The 15,701-nt window shown below is 44.4% G+C and overlaps 4 protein-coding genes across 4 annotated transcripts; 2 read left to right on the forward strand and 2 right to left on the reverse strand.

The window, feature by feature from the left end:
• Positions 1–13: 13 nt before the first annotated feature.
• J056_000740 (uncharacterized protein) lies at positions 14–5,333 on the forward strand (the record flags this gene model as incomplete). The annotated part of the gene is made up of 7 exons (XM_009270368.1): positions 14–830; positions 880–1,782; positions 1,829–1,999; positions 2,044–2,813; positions 3,002–4,426; positions 4,474–4,802; positions 4,850–5,333. The coding sequence occupies 7 exons, from the start codon at positions 14–16 to the stop codon at positions 5,331–5,333; spliced, it is 4,899 nt and encodes a 1,632-aa protein (XP_009268643.1).
• Positions 5,334–5,373: 40 nt separating this feature from the next.
• J056_000741 (Peroxisomal biosis factor 6) lies at positions 5,374–9,725 on the reverse strand (the record flags this gene model as incomplete). Its single annotated transcript, XM_009270369.1, has 7 exons — positions 5,374–5,881; positions 5,931–6,126; positions 6,180–6,247; positions 6,302–6,413; positions 6,463–7,906; positions 7,956–8,381; positions 9,027–9,725. 7 exons carry the CDS (start codon positions 9,723–9,725, stop codon positions 5,374–5,376), a joined length of 3,453 nt encoding a protein of 1,150 aa, XP_009268644.1.
• Positions 9,726–9,939: 214 nt separating this feature from the next.
• On the reverse strand, positions 9,940–11,722 carry J056_000742 (putative drug/proton antiporter YHK8; the record flags this gene model as incomplete). The annotated part of the gene is made up of 7 exons (XM_009270370.1): positions 9,940–10,914; positions 10,964–11,058; positions 11,103–11,275; positions 11,323–11,337; positions 11,387–11,465; positions 11,519–11,583; positions 11,631–11,722. 7 exons carry the CDS (start codon positions 11,720–11,722, stop codon positions 9,940–9,942), a joined length of 1,494 nt encoding a protein of 497 aa, XP_009268645.1.
• A 145-nt stretch (positions 11,723–11,867) lies between these two features.
• On the forward strand, positions 11,868–15,682 carry J056_000743 (uncharacterized protein; the record flags this gene model as incomplete). The annotated part of the gene is made up of 8 exons (XM_009270371.1): positions 11,868–12,366; positions 12,414–12,488; positions 12,536–13,580; positions 13,931–14,311; positions 14,356–14,834; positions 14,883–14,907; positions 14,976–15,415; positions 15,474–15,682. The coding sequence occupies 8 exons, from the start codon at positions 11,868–11,870 to the stop codon at positions 15,680–15,682; spliced, it is 3,153 nt and encodes a 1,050-aa protein (XP_009268646.1).
• Positions 15,683–15,701: the final 19 nt, after the last annotated feature.

Below are 15,701 nucleotides of genomic sequence, written 5' to 3' on the forward strand. Positions count from 1 at the left end.
ACAGGAGATATCGATGGAAAGAGAAGGCGATGACGACGGCAACGGCAGCAAATTGGATTCGGCCGATGGATCCAACAGTCCGAATCCACCACAGTCTGCGGAGCTTAGCAGTCCACCAAAGGAAGCAGACAAGGCTCCAAAGACCGACTCACACGACTCACGCGACCTCCAACAACGCGACAGCGGGATATCTCCGAAAGACCCCAGCTCTAGTCCACCGCCTTCAGACGCTGCTCGACGTGTCAAGATATATAAGCTCACTACCCAAGACTGGGTCGATCATGGCACTGGGTTTTGCACGGGAATCTACGACTCAGACCACGACGAGGCGATGCTTGTCGTTACCAACGAAGACAACCAAGATCAGGTACTCCTCAATCATCATATAAGTCCCGCCGATATATACTCGCGGCAGCAAGATACTTTGATAGTATGGACAGAGTCTGATGGCACTGACTGTGCTCTCTCTTTCCAGGAAGCTGATGGCTGTCTCGAAATGTGGGACTTCATCTCCCAGGTCCAGCGACACGTTCAGAAGGCTGATGATTATCCGTATATCATCGATTCACCCGTCCAGCGGAGACAAAAATCGAGTCAAAAACTTAACCTGCCGCCGGAACGTCCAGACTTGGGAAATTTGGAAGACGTGTGCTTCTGTATAAAGGAGTGCCTTACTAGGACCATCACCAACATGCATCAAAAAGAACGGTTCATCACTTGGCTCATTAACAATAATTACATCGCTCAGCTTATTTCAGTTTTCAATCAAGCTGAGGACCTAGAAGCACTGAGCGAATTGCACGTACTGTGCACTATCTTCCATCAGCTATGTGAGACGTCTTCTTTACCTCGTGGATGATTACTCACACTGTCTCACAGTATCGGCAAATGATAGCGTTGTTTTTGAGTATGTCCTTTCCGATGATATATTCTTGGGCATGTGCGGTGTGTTGGAGTATGACCCTGAGTATCCTACTCTCAAAGCATCGTATCGACTCGATCTCACTACGACATCGCGATACAAAGAAGTAGTGCAGATCAATGACCTAGGCTTGAAGTCTAAGATACATCAGACCTACCGTCTCCTATACCTCAAAGACGTAATTTTGGCGAGAACTCTAGACGACTCGACTTTCACTTTACTCAATTCATTCGTCTATTATAACCAGATCGATATCATAAAACATATCCAAAACGATAAGGATTTCCTCGATAGGTTGTTTGGGATCTTCAGCGATTCATCAAGTGATACTGTCGATCCGCCACCTACTTTACGTCAAGATGCAGTCTTGTTCCTTAGGGATTTATGCACGATGGGCAAAAACGTACAGATACAGACAAGGCAGGAGCTTTATAGGGCGTTAGTCAATCGAAACTTATTGAACGTTTGCAAATGGTCAATCAAGAGGAGTGAACCGATCTTGCATAATACTGGGTCAGAAATCCTAATGATCGTCATTGACAATGAGCCTAATACTGTCAGACTTTATATTCTCAACGAAGCAAATTCGACAAAGGAGAAATCCAAGGAGAATTACACACTAATGCAGGAGATGTGCTTTAGCTTGGATAGCAGTAGAGATCTAGGATATAGGAATCAAATAGCTGAGGCTATCAGATTGCTTCTCGAGCCGCCGCTATCTGCGTCAGAAGCTGCGTGGACAGTCGCTAAACCTAAGGCTGATCCTACGAGTGATGAGTTCCTCAGCTATTTCTATGATACATGTATCAATGGACTCTTCAAGCCACTGCTCGATATTCCTGACATATCTCTACATGAAGGTAAGTGAGGACATATTATAGTTGACGCAATCTAACTATATCAAAGCACCTCCTCAACTTGACTTTGACAAAGCCACTCTAGCGCTTGCTCTCTGCGATCTCCTGTCTTTCTTCGTCTTGAATCATCACTTCAGAGCACAATACTTTATCCTCCAAACGCCTATCTCGGCTAAGATAGTACAATTACTGCGCGTCAAGCAGAAGTATTTGAGGCTTGGTGGGTTATTTATTAAAATTACGGTCTTTGCTGATATAGTTTAGCCGCATTGCGATACCTCCGCGCTTGCGTCTCGCTCAATAATGAGTTTATAGTGCGGTACATCGATAAGCAGGACATATTCAAACCAATGCTCGATGTTGCTCTAAGAGAGGGCCGTAAGGATAACCTGATCAGCGCTTCTATTCTGGATCTTTTTGAAACAATTCGAAGAATTAATAACAGGACGATGATTAATAGTCTAGTTGGAAATCATGAGGACGATGTGAAGCAATTGATTAAATACCCCCTACTGAGTGAATTATTCACTAAATTGTACTACAGATGGGAGCAGCTCAATGAACCAGCCCAGCCAGAGGCGTCAACGAGCACCGTGATTGATAATTCGGGCGGGTTCATTCGTGAACGAAAATCAAGTGATGCAACAGCTGAGGATGACTACTTTAATAAGGATGACGGTGAAGATGAGGCTCGTAATTATATAAACGACGATCCTGGCGGAGGAGGATTAGGGCCAGGGTCGGGTTCGCATAAAGTAACGCATCAATCACTTAACAACACGCCGACTGCCACGTCGACAAGTCTTGTCGATTACATGGATGAAGACGAGGAAGAGAATACACGGCCTTTACCTGAAACACCTAAAAAAGAAGAGGAGGAAGAGGAGAAGCAGGAGCAGGGAGAGAAAGAAAAGCCAGCTGAGGATCGACTTACACAAATGGAAGTGAAGCTGTCGGAGAAGAGGCAGCGCGAAGATGATGAAGATGACCAGGTTGCTCAGTTGATGCATAGTAAGAAACGACTCTCACCGAATGTTAGTGAGACTCAGACTAATGATGATAAATGTTCAACGAGTAGTTCGAATAATAGTGTCAGCAGTTAATGATTAATTCCTATAACATTTATACACATATTTATTGTCATTGCCGATATTGCCGCCATTATGTTTGATAAAATACCATTTAAGTAACTTCTAAAGCCTTTAAATGCCTTGAGCTAAAGGATTACGACATTCTTGGATCTGAAGACACCTTGTTGTTTATGACCACCAACACGGAATGTATAAATGCTTATTCCGAGATCTACAAATATCCCAAGAGGAGGCACTTAAATCAAAACTCTCATAGTGAAAATATCGACGCCACCACTCAATCTCTCCCTTCGAAATCACAGCCGTCGACTTCGACCCACGCCGCAACCGTATCGGGAATTTCATCACCATCCAACGGCACCAAACTTAAAGACAGAGTTTTGTCTAGGCTAGCTTGGTCAAAGAGGGAGGATATACCATCACTGTTTGATGAGCGTGCTTCCGTTAAGTTCGCATTAGATAGGTGCTATGACTGGGAGGAGAGTATTGCGATATACAAAGACAACCGCGTGGAAATCTACGGTGATCATTCAATGCCATTCAGGATGAGCAAAGAAGTCAAGTTGAGCGTCGATTTACAATCAAATGGCACCAGCGTCAGCTTGTACTCCGCCACAGATTTCTGTCTCTGTATACGCACCTCACCGCCTAAACACCATTTACCCAGACGATACGCTGGTACTAATCTTATTTTCCTCAAATTCAAGACTATCAAGATTGCCAAGACGTGGTTATGGACAATGTGGACAATTAAGAATTCAAACAAACTTCCAAAAGAATTAGATGTCAAGCTGCCAGCTCTTGGTTCCCACGTCAGGTTCCCAATCGACTTTACTGATCACAATGATGTCAATAGCCACGCGATAGTTGCAAGATGTAGAAACATACTTACTAGAATGGACATCAGAGGTGTCACTCCAGAAAAATCTACACAAACAGGCTTCTCATTATGCTGGCGTAGAGGTAAGTTCGGTCTAGAGTGGTTGAGTAACCAAGCTACGTACGAAGAGATTCTCGTTGGTTGTTGCATGCTCCAAACTCAGGTATTTCCAAAATTGGAACTAAGAAGACGAGCATTTGAAAAAGTTGGCATTAAATACGACGCCAACACCACACTATACCCTCCTCAACCAGTTGAAGGCCATCTCAGTAGAATAACGCTGATATCACAAAAAAGAGTAAAGACATACCTCAGTACACATGATTCTCTTATTTTCGTGCTCAAAAATACAACAGCGTCGCTGAAAGCATCACATGATGATGAGTTAGACAAGATGCGTTGCTGTAGACAGATCAGAGAGGCTGTTGGTTTCATTGATATGGGACATATCGTATCAATTAGAAGGATTTTTGAGAGTCCAAAACGTAAAGACGAATACCCGATCTATATCGACGACAAGCTCCACAACGGCGATAAGGTCTGGGACAAGCATGAGGAGGGTGACGAAGGAAGTGAAGAAGTGTTTGGAAAACTATCTCAGAATGAGAAGAACGAGCTACATACAAGGAGGCAATTTGGACTGGAGTTAGTCTCTGGTCACTTTGCCAAGTTTGAAGTGAGTATCGGGAATTTTAAGTTTCCGCATAGGCTAATCTTCAACAGGCACCCTCAGTTAAGCTTTGCTTAGAATGGATTGTAAGCTTAGGAGAGTTATGCTCGTATTGGAATAAACGAACGAGAACAGACGCAAATCTGTTGATGGAAATATCGAATTGCGGACTAGCTGCACCTCATGCTGCAAACGCAATCAATCAACTAGTCGTACCGACGAATATACCCCATAATGATGATGACGGACCAGCTGTTGAAGATCCAGATGCCGGTGCACCGCTCCTATCACAGCTTTGGAACTGGAGTGTACTTGAGAACATCAAACCTATAGTGAAAATCGGAAAATGCTTTATGAGGAAGTCTTTTAGAGGATCTTGGAGGTGGGAGCATTACAATCGCATGTTGCTACTTCTGACAGTTGCAATAGTGAATACATACTTATTCTTACTGCTGATGGAATGCTACATAGATGGCAGATAGCCCCACTCAATCCATCGAAAAGTAAGAAAGCCAATGAGATACTTAATAGAAAAAAGTCTTCAATAAGTCTTTATCACGCATTCGTATTAACATCAGATGATTTGATACTCGTTAATTCCAGCGACGAGATACAGACACCAACAAAAGGGCTGCGAATGTCATCAAGGAGAGCAGCTAAAGCTCCTGATAGACTGTATGACGATGGACTTATCGCATGTGAATCTGAACCCTCAGACCTGGCATTCATGCTGTGGTGCAGACCTAAGTCGAAGAAGGCTATTGATTGCTTGGATAAGGACGCGGATAAATTCGAAGTTAGAACTAGATCAAGGTTGGAGAGGGATCACTGGTGCTGGTGTTTGGAATCAATTATTGATAGAATCTCAGAAGAAAACAATGATGTTTTTAGAAACGTTTCTGGGATTTCCTAATGTGTTTTGTATTTGTACATTTCTTTTTAACTATACATCCTTAGTCAGCTCTTGCTTTTCCTTTTCCTAAGTCTTTCTTAGTGTTATCCTTCTTGACATTTGTGAACTTTATTTGCGCTTTTCGGTAGTTTTCCATCTCAGCTTGAGAGACACTTGGAGAGAGATCAGCCATAGCATCACTAAAGTCTGCTTTGGAGACGACGATATCAATGTCTGTAGAGGATGCCATAAACTCTAAGTAGTATTGCGGCGTAATGGGACGCTTATGACTGCTACTATATCTAGCAACGAAATCTCCTTCAGACATATCATTAATCTTCTTCAACTCATTCTCGATTTTCATCACTCTGCGTGTCATGCATTTCAGCATTGCATCTGAACATAAAGCGTATAGATCAGCGCCAGTAAGGTTTAGAGGGAGGCGGTTTGTTACGTCTTTCAACAAATCCAGCCTATCCTCCAATTTAAATTTACGCGTTAGTGCTGCAAGGATGTTTGCTTGTGCAGTATGCGTAGACGGTACATCTAAATAGATCATTCTATCGAATCTGTTCGAAATTTTGAGAATGTAAAACTTTGCTGTGAATCGCTGCCTACCTTCCTGGTCTAAGCAGTGCTGAATCTAACAAATCAGGCCTGTTGGTAGCCCCAATAACAAATACCTGGGCATTAGTTGAAGACATGCCATCTAATTCGGCAAGTAGCTGCGACACTATCCTGTCCATTACACCACCTGAATCGCCCTGATTACCTCTTTTTGGAGCCACCGAATCTAACTCATCGAAGAATATGACTTGGGAGGCTTGTCAGCTTATAAGACTCAATATATCATCTACCAATACCCACCACATGGGCTTGCATCTCTGGCTTTTTGGAATATTCTTCGGACGTTTGCTTCAGATTCACCGATATACCTTTAACAGTTAGCATTGCTTTGAAACTAAAAAGAGAATTTGTTGGTTGCTCACATATTCAATAGCTCAGGACCCTTGACAGAGAAGAAATTGAGTGCACACTCCGTCGCGACGGCTTTAGCCAGCAGAGTTTTACCAGTACCGGGCGGTCCAAAGAGTAGAACACCTGGGATGGATTGTGTGAGCAGAGTAAATCTCATTTGATAAAAACCTACCTGATCTCTTTTTTAAACCTCCAGCAAACAATTCAGGTTTCTGGAGCGGTAATTGCACAGTGTCCAATATCTCATCTTTAACGTCCTTCAGGCCACCGATGTCATCCCATTTCACGTTCGGTATAGAGGGTGCCCCAATACTGGATGCATAATTATCCTTTGTCTGTTTCAGGGCTAAATGTATATCTTCAGCGGAGAGAGTGATACCAGCGCTCAATATATCGCCTATATCACAGTTCAAGCTTTTAGCCATACGCATAACCCTCTCTAATGCAATTATCTGAGCTCGTGCAATGAGGTTGGAGATGTCATCAGCGAATAATGAGGCTGTTTGATCAGCTATCTCAGCTACTGAAACATCATTAGAGAGTTGCATATTTGAGAGAATTGAGGCTATATACTCTAAGCGTTCTGATCTCTTGGGCGCTTCAATTTTCACTTCGTGTTTGAAACAGCTAACGCACTCATTCGCTAAATTGGTGGAGTCGTTCGTAGTAGCTGTGAAAATGTTGGGGAGGCTGGAAGATCGCGATATGCTTCTTAAATACTCTAAGCATTCTTTCAACGCACTCAATACACGCCCAGCCTTCTTGTCTTCCGAGTCGGAAAATAAGGCATCGATGTTTTCGAATTGCACTACTAAGGGTAAGCAGCTAGCTGCTTTTTCAATAGTTGCTTGTATCGATCCAATCACTTGCGACTGATTGTCGTCTGCTATATCATAGCAGTTCAGATGCAAGTAGTGTAATCCTAATGCTGACGAGGCAGCTTTTAAAGCTTCGGAGCTTGACTGTCCGACTATCAGCAATGTCAATTGCATATCCAACCCAAGTTTGAACGACTTGACGGCAGACTTGAACAGACTTTGGATCTCCTGGTACGATTTGAAGGGCGACTGGTGTGCACTTGCCGGTATATAAGACTGATTCACGCCAAGCATAACCATTTCAGTTTGGTCTGGCAGCACCCATGCGCCTAGGTTGTCGTTCGGAGGTGATGCGGTTAGGTTCGTAATCTTGAACCAGACTTTACTAATTTTTTTGGAGCTTTTGAGCGGATGATTATACTCGTTATTTTCCCCATCCTCTTCAAATCTTGGCTTGTCGACTAACTCATCAGATATATCGACCTCGATGAGATCACCACGCTTGTAGAGGCGGGGTTGAACGATAAAGTGATGATGGAGTGCGGCGTAGAATCTTTGCTGGTATTGCTTGTTGAGTGATATTGGTGACGATACCCTTGATATTGTAACAGAAGAAGCGGTTGGAATTATTGGCTGGTTAATTGACTTGAGGATGAGTTTGCTGTCTGGGGAATTACTGCCACTGTTGAGATTAAAGAGGAGTAGCGGTGAGAGTTGGGCAGAGTAGCTGTGCAGTGGTTGTTCGGATAGTTGTAGCTGCACCAATCTGGGTGAAGAGAGAGTCGTTTGAGCAAGTACCTTGGGTATTTAGTCAACAATTAGACCCGGATTCGAACCAGAAACCTACCCAATCACCGTTGTACACTTCTAAAGCCGCCAAATGAGATGGCTTGATGGTTATTTGATGAGATGACGTTGTAGGCGATAGACTGACATCAAGGTGCAATTGACTGGCTGCAGAAGGCGTAGATAGTATGGATTTGTGTAGGAATGAGTGTGAGATGTTTAGCTCTTCATCATCATCGTCGTCGTCATCGACATCGACTACCGGAAAAGTACCCGAGGTGAGTACGCTAAATATCCTCGTACGCTTACCAACAACGCCAGTTTTGAATGGCTGGGTGTGTATTGGCCTATACGCTTTGTGATTGATCCTGTACAGCGCATCTCTCCGAATAAAACGCCCTACGAGGTCTTCTCTGTCTGACTGAGTGAGTGCTTCAGCCGTGTGGAGATAAATTTCCTCAAGCTCAAGCTCAACGTTGCTTCTGTGCTGGCTAAATATCAAAGACATTCCACACTACACCGTCATCGACGTGATTAAAGCGATAGATATAGTATAATACAAATTAATATTCCGATAAAATTAATTTGCGTGGGTGGTATAGCGCTCGTAGCATGTGAAATTGTCGTGCAGCTTGTGTTTGCGATTGAATACGTGTGCAAGCTAGCCTTCAGTTGGGTGGTGTTGTAGTAGTAACAAGTCGGTTGAGTGTGATTCTGGCATTCGGTACTTTGAAAATCTCCGCCAACGGCGCTGCAGGCCATCTTTATAGCCTGGCGCCGTATTTCCGAATCGTTAGGCGTATACACGAAAAAGGTGCCTGTGCACCCCCTATCGCCGTCGTCGAAGCATGTAGAGCTTTCCATTTAGTGGTGCAACTGCGAACGCGTCAGCCTTATTACCGCTGCCAATTTCCTGCCTACTATCCCAGTCCCACTTTGCGGTTTGGTGTGATGAGCAACATATAAAATGCCTGGACGAACGTAATTGATCTCAGGAACCGAATTAGAGATACAAATTTGACCGATTTTATATTTTCTCATAGATGCGAACGATGCAACGCGCATTCTCCAACTTGATGGGATAATCTATGCTTTCAGACAGCCTGAACCACTTGGAATCCTCGGAACACACCTTGTTCCACTTGCTCTGCAGGGTGTGATCGAGTATCATCGTCAGCGGGTACTCTCGCCCACCGCCTCCGACTTGTATATTCGATAAGCCAACGCTCTCCGCAACAACCAGCTTTGTGCCAGGCTTAGACTGCTCAGTTATCTTGTTGAGGAGCTGCAAAGTGGACTTCTTGGACTGAATAAAAAGCTCTGATATTGTAAACAGTATCGTTATCATATCCACTCCCTCATAAGAAATACTGCTGTCACTTAAGACGTTTTTATTGAGAAATTCAACGTCTACGCCATCCTTGAATTCAGTTTGCAGCCTATTAACCACCTTGTCCCACTTTCCAATGTCTATCAGCGAAAGCTGCACGTCGCTTAAACCAATCTCTTCTACTAGATGCTGCATTCCACTCAGCTCAGATCCTGCTCCTCCTCCGATGCTGTTAACACGCATCCCGTCTCTCAGTCCAAGCAGCCTGCTGTGTTCCTTCATCATCCTGTAGTACACAATAGCCCTCGACGGCACGTATCTCGCCAGATACGCATCGAGATACTCGTCATTCCCAAACGCTTCCAAGTAGTTTTTGTTGTACAGGTCACGCTTCAAACATTGCAATATACTGCTGAAATACCTGCTCGTAATCGTAGATGATGTAATTTTCTTGAACTTATCGACCAATGCTTGTTCTCGATCGGGTGATTCGGAGATCATGATATATCTTGATGATTTGAGTTAAAGGGGTAGGAATTTGCAATTCGAGGGCTTCTGAGAGTAGCATGTAAAAACTTACAGAGAGAGTAGGAAGTCTGTGACTGCGACGAACATTTGGCCGCAAAAGTTTTTCCGCGACAAAGACACAAAGTACTAAATAGGAATAAGTCTAAATGCATCGAAATATATTACAAGTATCCGAAAAATCCATAATCTATGCTGTTACTGTTTTATCCGACTGTTCGCTCTTCTCCTCCAAACCCAGCATCTCCTTCTCGCGTTGCTCATACTCTCTTATAGATTGGCTAAACTGCGACTTCTGTCTGATCTTCTCCCCGTACTTAAACAGAATAAATGGTACCACCCCGAGCAATGCCGCTATGATTGCTATAGTGCAGCTCGTCCAGTTGAAACCCGTCATTGAGTCATACCACCGGGTGATATAAAGCGGTGTAGTTCCACCCATGAGATTTCTAAAGACATTCTGTGCAGATATAGCCGAAGACGCATAGAGTCTGTAAGCATCGCTCATGTACGCGAAGGAGGTATTGTAGATGATGTAGATACTGAACAGGATGACAGTGAGTCCTACACACTGCCCCATCCAATGGACATCCGGATAAGACGTCCATGCATAGATGAAGCATCCAACAGGGAGGCAAACACCACCCACCATAGCCAGGTACAGTCTAGCTTCCGGTGTCCTCTTTTTCTGGTAGAGTCTCTCCTGCAAAAAGTAGTTGGCAATACCGCCAAGGGCCAATCCCAATACGAATGTGATGTAAAGCAACCCGATTGAGCCAGGTGACCAATCGCGCTGTGTCTGGAATATGTGTCCGATAGAAGAAATGATAGAATAGAAAATAAACCACGCGAAACCCATCCATAGCGAAAACGCGATGACTATAGGCTCGGTGAAGAGAATGTAAATAGGTCGCGTCACAGACACTGTCATGAGTTGTTTGAAGTTTGGTCTCTCCAATTCCGATTTGGCTACATAGCGATTATCACCTGTCTTTTTGCGCAGCTTCTTTGCTTTTGCGTTAAGTACAGCAGATGCGCGTGTCTCTCCCATTGCAATGATGAAGAAAAACCATACGAATGTAGCGATGAGCTCGACGTATTCTATCCATTCGTAACCGAGGCCCTTCTCCATCATCCACGAGAAACAAAGTGGAAAAATTCCAGCCTGTTGTCTTCATTAGAACGGTTTGTTTCAACAGCTGGTTCGCACTCACACCCTGCAATGCTGACATAGAGAAAAACGACATGGGTATGCCCCTAGTCTCGTCGTCGAAAATGTCAGCAATAGATCCACCGACGAGTGTCGAACCTGCAGTATGTTAGTTTTGGCTGTTTGTTTCGAGCCGAACATACCGGTCGACGCTGCCAAACCGCTTATTAGTCTACCCAGCACAACTCCGGTTATGGTGGGCGACAGCGAGATAGTGATAAACATGCACATAAAGATAAAGTAGCTAACTACGTATACTCTGTATCTGCCGATTATTTCTGAAAACGGAGCCAGAAAGAGCGGTCCAAGTGCGTAGCTGGGTTTGAGGTGAGTTGTGACGCTTTGAGCTCGAAATCTCCATACCCAATAACATAAATGCTGCGTAAGAGTATTAGAGGTGCTTATCATCGTTCGTTCTCGCACTCACCCTAATCCGAGCTCGAACAAGGTGGAAGAAGTGTTGAGCTGCTCAATCAAATCAGCTTCAGCGCCAGGAGCTGCATAGCCTGAATAGTATAAATCAGATACTCTATCGCCGTTTTACAGAGCTATTTCGTACCACTAGACGCCCCGCTAACCAAAAATGAGAAGCCACATAAAGCCAGCGTTGTAAAGTACTTCCGCCTTAATCACAATCTTAGACGCCTGCTTCGAAAATCTACGTAACCCACGGCTTAGACCAGTTAAAGGGATTCTCGTGCTCCTCTAACGATACCCAAATGACCTCGCTATCCTTGCTGGCCTCATTGTCATCTTTGCTCATAGCTTGATTTGCGTTTCGTCGTAAGAATTAAACCGATGTCCCGGTGAATGTAACTATGACTGTTTCTATGACTCACCCAACCGAGCTTATTCCACTCTAGCCGAAATCGCCTTTCATAATCACAATCAACCTAAAACGGAAGAGAATGGTAGCCACCGGAATTGATCCTGGTGATGATAGCTTCAGCCGGAGTTTAAGCAGATGCAGCACAGTCCACGATTCTACTCCGCCAGAACAGAAATCAGTCTCAAATTGGGTGGAAATCGACGACAGTGATGACCCTCAACGCTGGCCGCAGTCTGAGAAGCTCAAGGTTATGATTGCTACAATCGGATTTTGTATTCTGGTATCAGGTGCATCCTCTTCGTTCGCTGTCGGAGTTTCAAGTATGGTCGACGATCTCCATACTTCGACAGAATTGGGTAGCACGGCGTTGGCTATTTTCGTTATTGGCTTTGCTATAGCTCCTATGTTCTTCGCCGGGGCGTCCGAAGAGCTCGGTAGAACTCCTATGTATGCTATCACGTTTACTATCTATGGCGCTATGTTTCTACCTATAGGATTATGCAGTAGCATCACTGGCATCATTATTTCTCGCTTTATTCAGGGTCTCGCTGGTAGCTCTGGCAGCACTATGGTCGCCGGTTAGTTGGCTACCCACTCTAGAGCAACTTTTGACGCTTGGTTGCAGGAACAATATCAGATCTATATGGTAGCCATGAAAGGGGCATCTATATGAGCTTTTTTGCCTTGAGCACAATGTCTAGTAAGTTTGACTGCAATTACAAAATTCTCAATCTCATCGATCACTAGGCACGGGTATCACACCTATGGTCTACTCATTTGTGCCACTAAAAACATCGCTCAGTGTTGCAGGTAGCTCCGGTCAAGGTGGTTGGCGCTGGATTCAGATAATACAGTGTATAGTGACAGCGTGCTACGGCATAGTCATGGTTTTGTTTCTGAAAGAGACGCGCATAAACGTCATAATGAAGAAAAAGGCTAGGAGAATGCGCAAAGAGACTGGAGATACAACAATCAAGGCACATGCAGAAGTGTTCAAGCCAACTAAGAAGGAATTACTGCAACAAAGTCTCTTCAGACCCATGCAATACTTAACCCAAGAACCTATAGTAATCGCTTTTAGCTTCTTTATCGGATATGCCTGGGCTATCTTCTACTCTTTTATTGCCAGTATCACTCACGTCTTCCTCACTCTTTACGAAGATAACTACGGCATGAATCAGGGTACTGTAGGATACGTTTATGCTTCGATCGTAGTGGGTAGTGTGTTTGGTTTCCTCTTCAACTACTTTTTCCAGGAGAAATTTTTCTTCCAACGTTTCAACAAGAGTCGTCCCGTTGAGGCAAGACTAGGCGGTGCGATGGCATCGGGAATTATTTTTCCAATTGGTGCATTCATATACGCATTCACTCTATACCCACACGTCCACCCAGCCGGACCTTGTGTCGGGCTGACCGTCATCCTAACAGGCATGTTTTCCATCTACCTATCATCTATGTCATATCTAGCAGACTGTTACCAAGCAAACGCCAGTAGTGCATTAGCTGCGATTGCTTTGATTCGTAACCTGACCGGAGGTGTAGTTATTCTGGTAATAAGGCAGTGGTATGATGGGATGGGATTTGTTTGGGCTGGTTTACTTATTAGCCTTCTGGCTGTAGTGTTTGCTACAGTACCCATAGCGCTCTTCTTCTTTGGCAAACAATTGCGAATGAGGTCGAAATTCGCTCAGGAGATAGCAAAGATGTTGGAGGACGAGCGACTTGCAGTAAAGCAGGAGCAATTCAGTGAGAACCCCGTTGAGATAGACAGACGCACGTCTATACAGCAGGTGTAAGGGTACATCTGTATATTTTGGATTATTTGGATTATTTTCGGATCATTTACAGCATTTTTCACCTCATTTAGAGCATTTTTCCACATTTTTCGCACTTTTCAAGAATCAGCCAATTGCATTTACATAAATTCAAGCATTGTAAAATACATTTTGATGAAATTAACGCGTTTTTTTACGCGACTTGTGCTGAGTCAATTCAAACCTTATCGTTAAAATTCGGTAGGGTATCCGAGTGAGAAGATAAAAATAGATTGTTTATCTGGCGACGTCTACAAAGAACTTGTCAAAGATCCTTAATCACAATTAATTCTTCTACTTCACGCGTCCATCACCTAAACGCTCCTAGCGAGCTAAGCCGATCAAGTAGCAGCACAATAGATGTGAATTTAGACACTCGAGAGACATACAACGACAATTCAAACTATAAATCAGACACGGATAAGGACAGTCAGCATGTTCAGCACATATTCATAGAGATTGACGACAAGGATGATCCGATGCGATGGCCCAAGTATAAAAAGATGAGGATAGCGATAGCAGCTATTGGTTTCTCAGTTTTCGTGTCTGCCAGCACGGCTACCTTTGCACAGGGATTGTACCAGCTCGTGACCGATCTGGATACCACCACCGAGCTCGCGAATGTAGCTCAGGGAATCTTCGTCGTTGCTTTTGCTTTCCCGCCCATGCTTCTGGCAGGGCTTTCGGAGGAATATGGAAGGAGTAAGATGTGAGTGGTTGAGTGATTCGCAACACAAGTCTAACAAGACTTAGATTCCTCGTCTCTTACGCTCTCTACACACTTTTGCACCTCCCGATAGCCCTATCGACGAATATTACAGGCGTTATCCTCGGTCGTCTCTTCCAAGGCTTGGCAGCGAGTACAGGATCGACGCTGACGGCTGGTACGATAGCTGATATTTATACGGGCTATCATCGAGCACTGTGGATGTCAATTTTTGCAGCCTCTTCTCCTCTAGCCACCGGGGTTGCACCAGTTGTTTACTCATACGTACCCTCCAACTACGCGCTGCACTTCAAAGGTAGCAGTGGTGTTGGCGGATGGCGCTGGATACAAATTATCCAGATGATAGTGGCATTTGTGTGGGGTATTGTTCTGTGTTTATGGTTTAGGGAAACGCGCGTAAACGTAATCATGAAGAAGAAGGCTAGAAGAATGCGCAAGGAGACTGGCGACCACTCTCTCCAAGCTGAAGCGGAGCAGTACCGGATGTCGAAGCATCAGATGTTTCGTAATAGCTTCTTACGACCGTTGAAATTCTTACTGACAGAGCCAATAGTGGCTGTAATGAGCATGTTTATCGGGTGAGTTATAATTAAAACCGACAAGCCTGCACGCTTGTTATGTTGATAGTTCTCTTACTCCGACTTAGGTTCGCCTGGGCTGTCTTTTTCTCTCTACAGGCTAGCATATCGCACGTCTTCTTGACTCTGTATAGCGACAACTATGCCATGACTCATGGCTCCGTTGGTTTCGTCTTTATCGCCATCATAGTGGGTACTGTTATTGGTTTTGTTTTCAACCTCTACTTCCAAGAAAAGTGGTTTTACGACAAGTTTCATCCGCGCTACTCTGTCGAAGCTAGGCTCGGCTCGAGTATGGTATCCGGTATTGTTTTCCCTATCGGCGCTTTCATATATGCGTTCACAACGTACAGTTTCGTGCACTGGATTGCGCCGTGCATCGCAATCACGGTAATTATGGCAGGTATCTTTCCAATCTACTACAGCTCAATGAATTATCTCTCTGAATGTTACGGAACGACGGCATCCTCAGCACTAGCGTCTATAGCGATGGTGCGAAATCTGACAGGTGAGGCGTTTGTGGATGATTGCGAGGTTTTTATTTCTAACTGCTCTCTCTCTCCTAGGCGGGTGCATTCAATTCGTTATTCTCCAATGGCTCGACGGACTCGGGGATAGATTTCAGTATGCGCTGCTTATGATAGCAGTGATGGCTACAGCGTTAGCAGTGATACCGATTGCACTCTTTCTATTCGGGTCTCGTATACGCCAGCGATCGACGTACGCGCAGGCTATATCTGCCAACGAAAGCGCAACAGTTGCTGAAAAAGATTAGCTTGATAGACGCGAGTCTG

The sequence above is a fragment of the Wallemia ichthyophaga genome (genome assembly GCF_000400465.1).
Source record: "Wallemia ichthyophaga EXF-994 unplaced genomic scaffold scaffold11, whole genome shotgun sequence".
NCBI lineage: Eukaryota > Fungi > Basidiomycota > Wallemiomycetes > Wallemiales > Wallemiaceae > Wallemia > Wallemia ichthyophaga.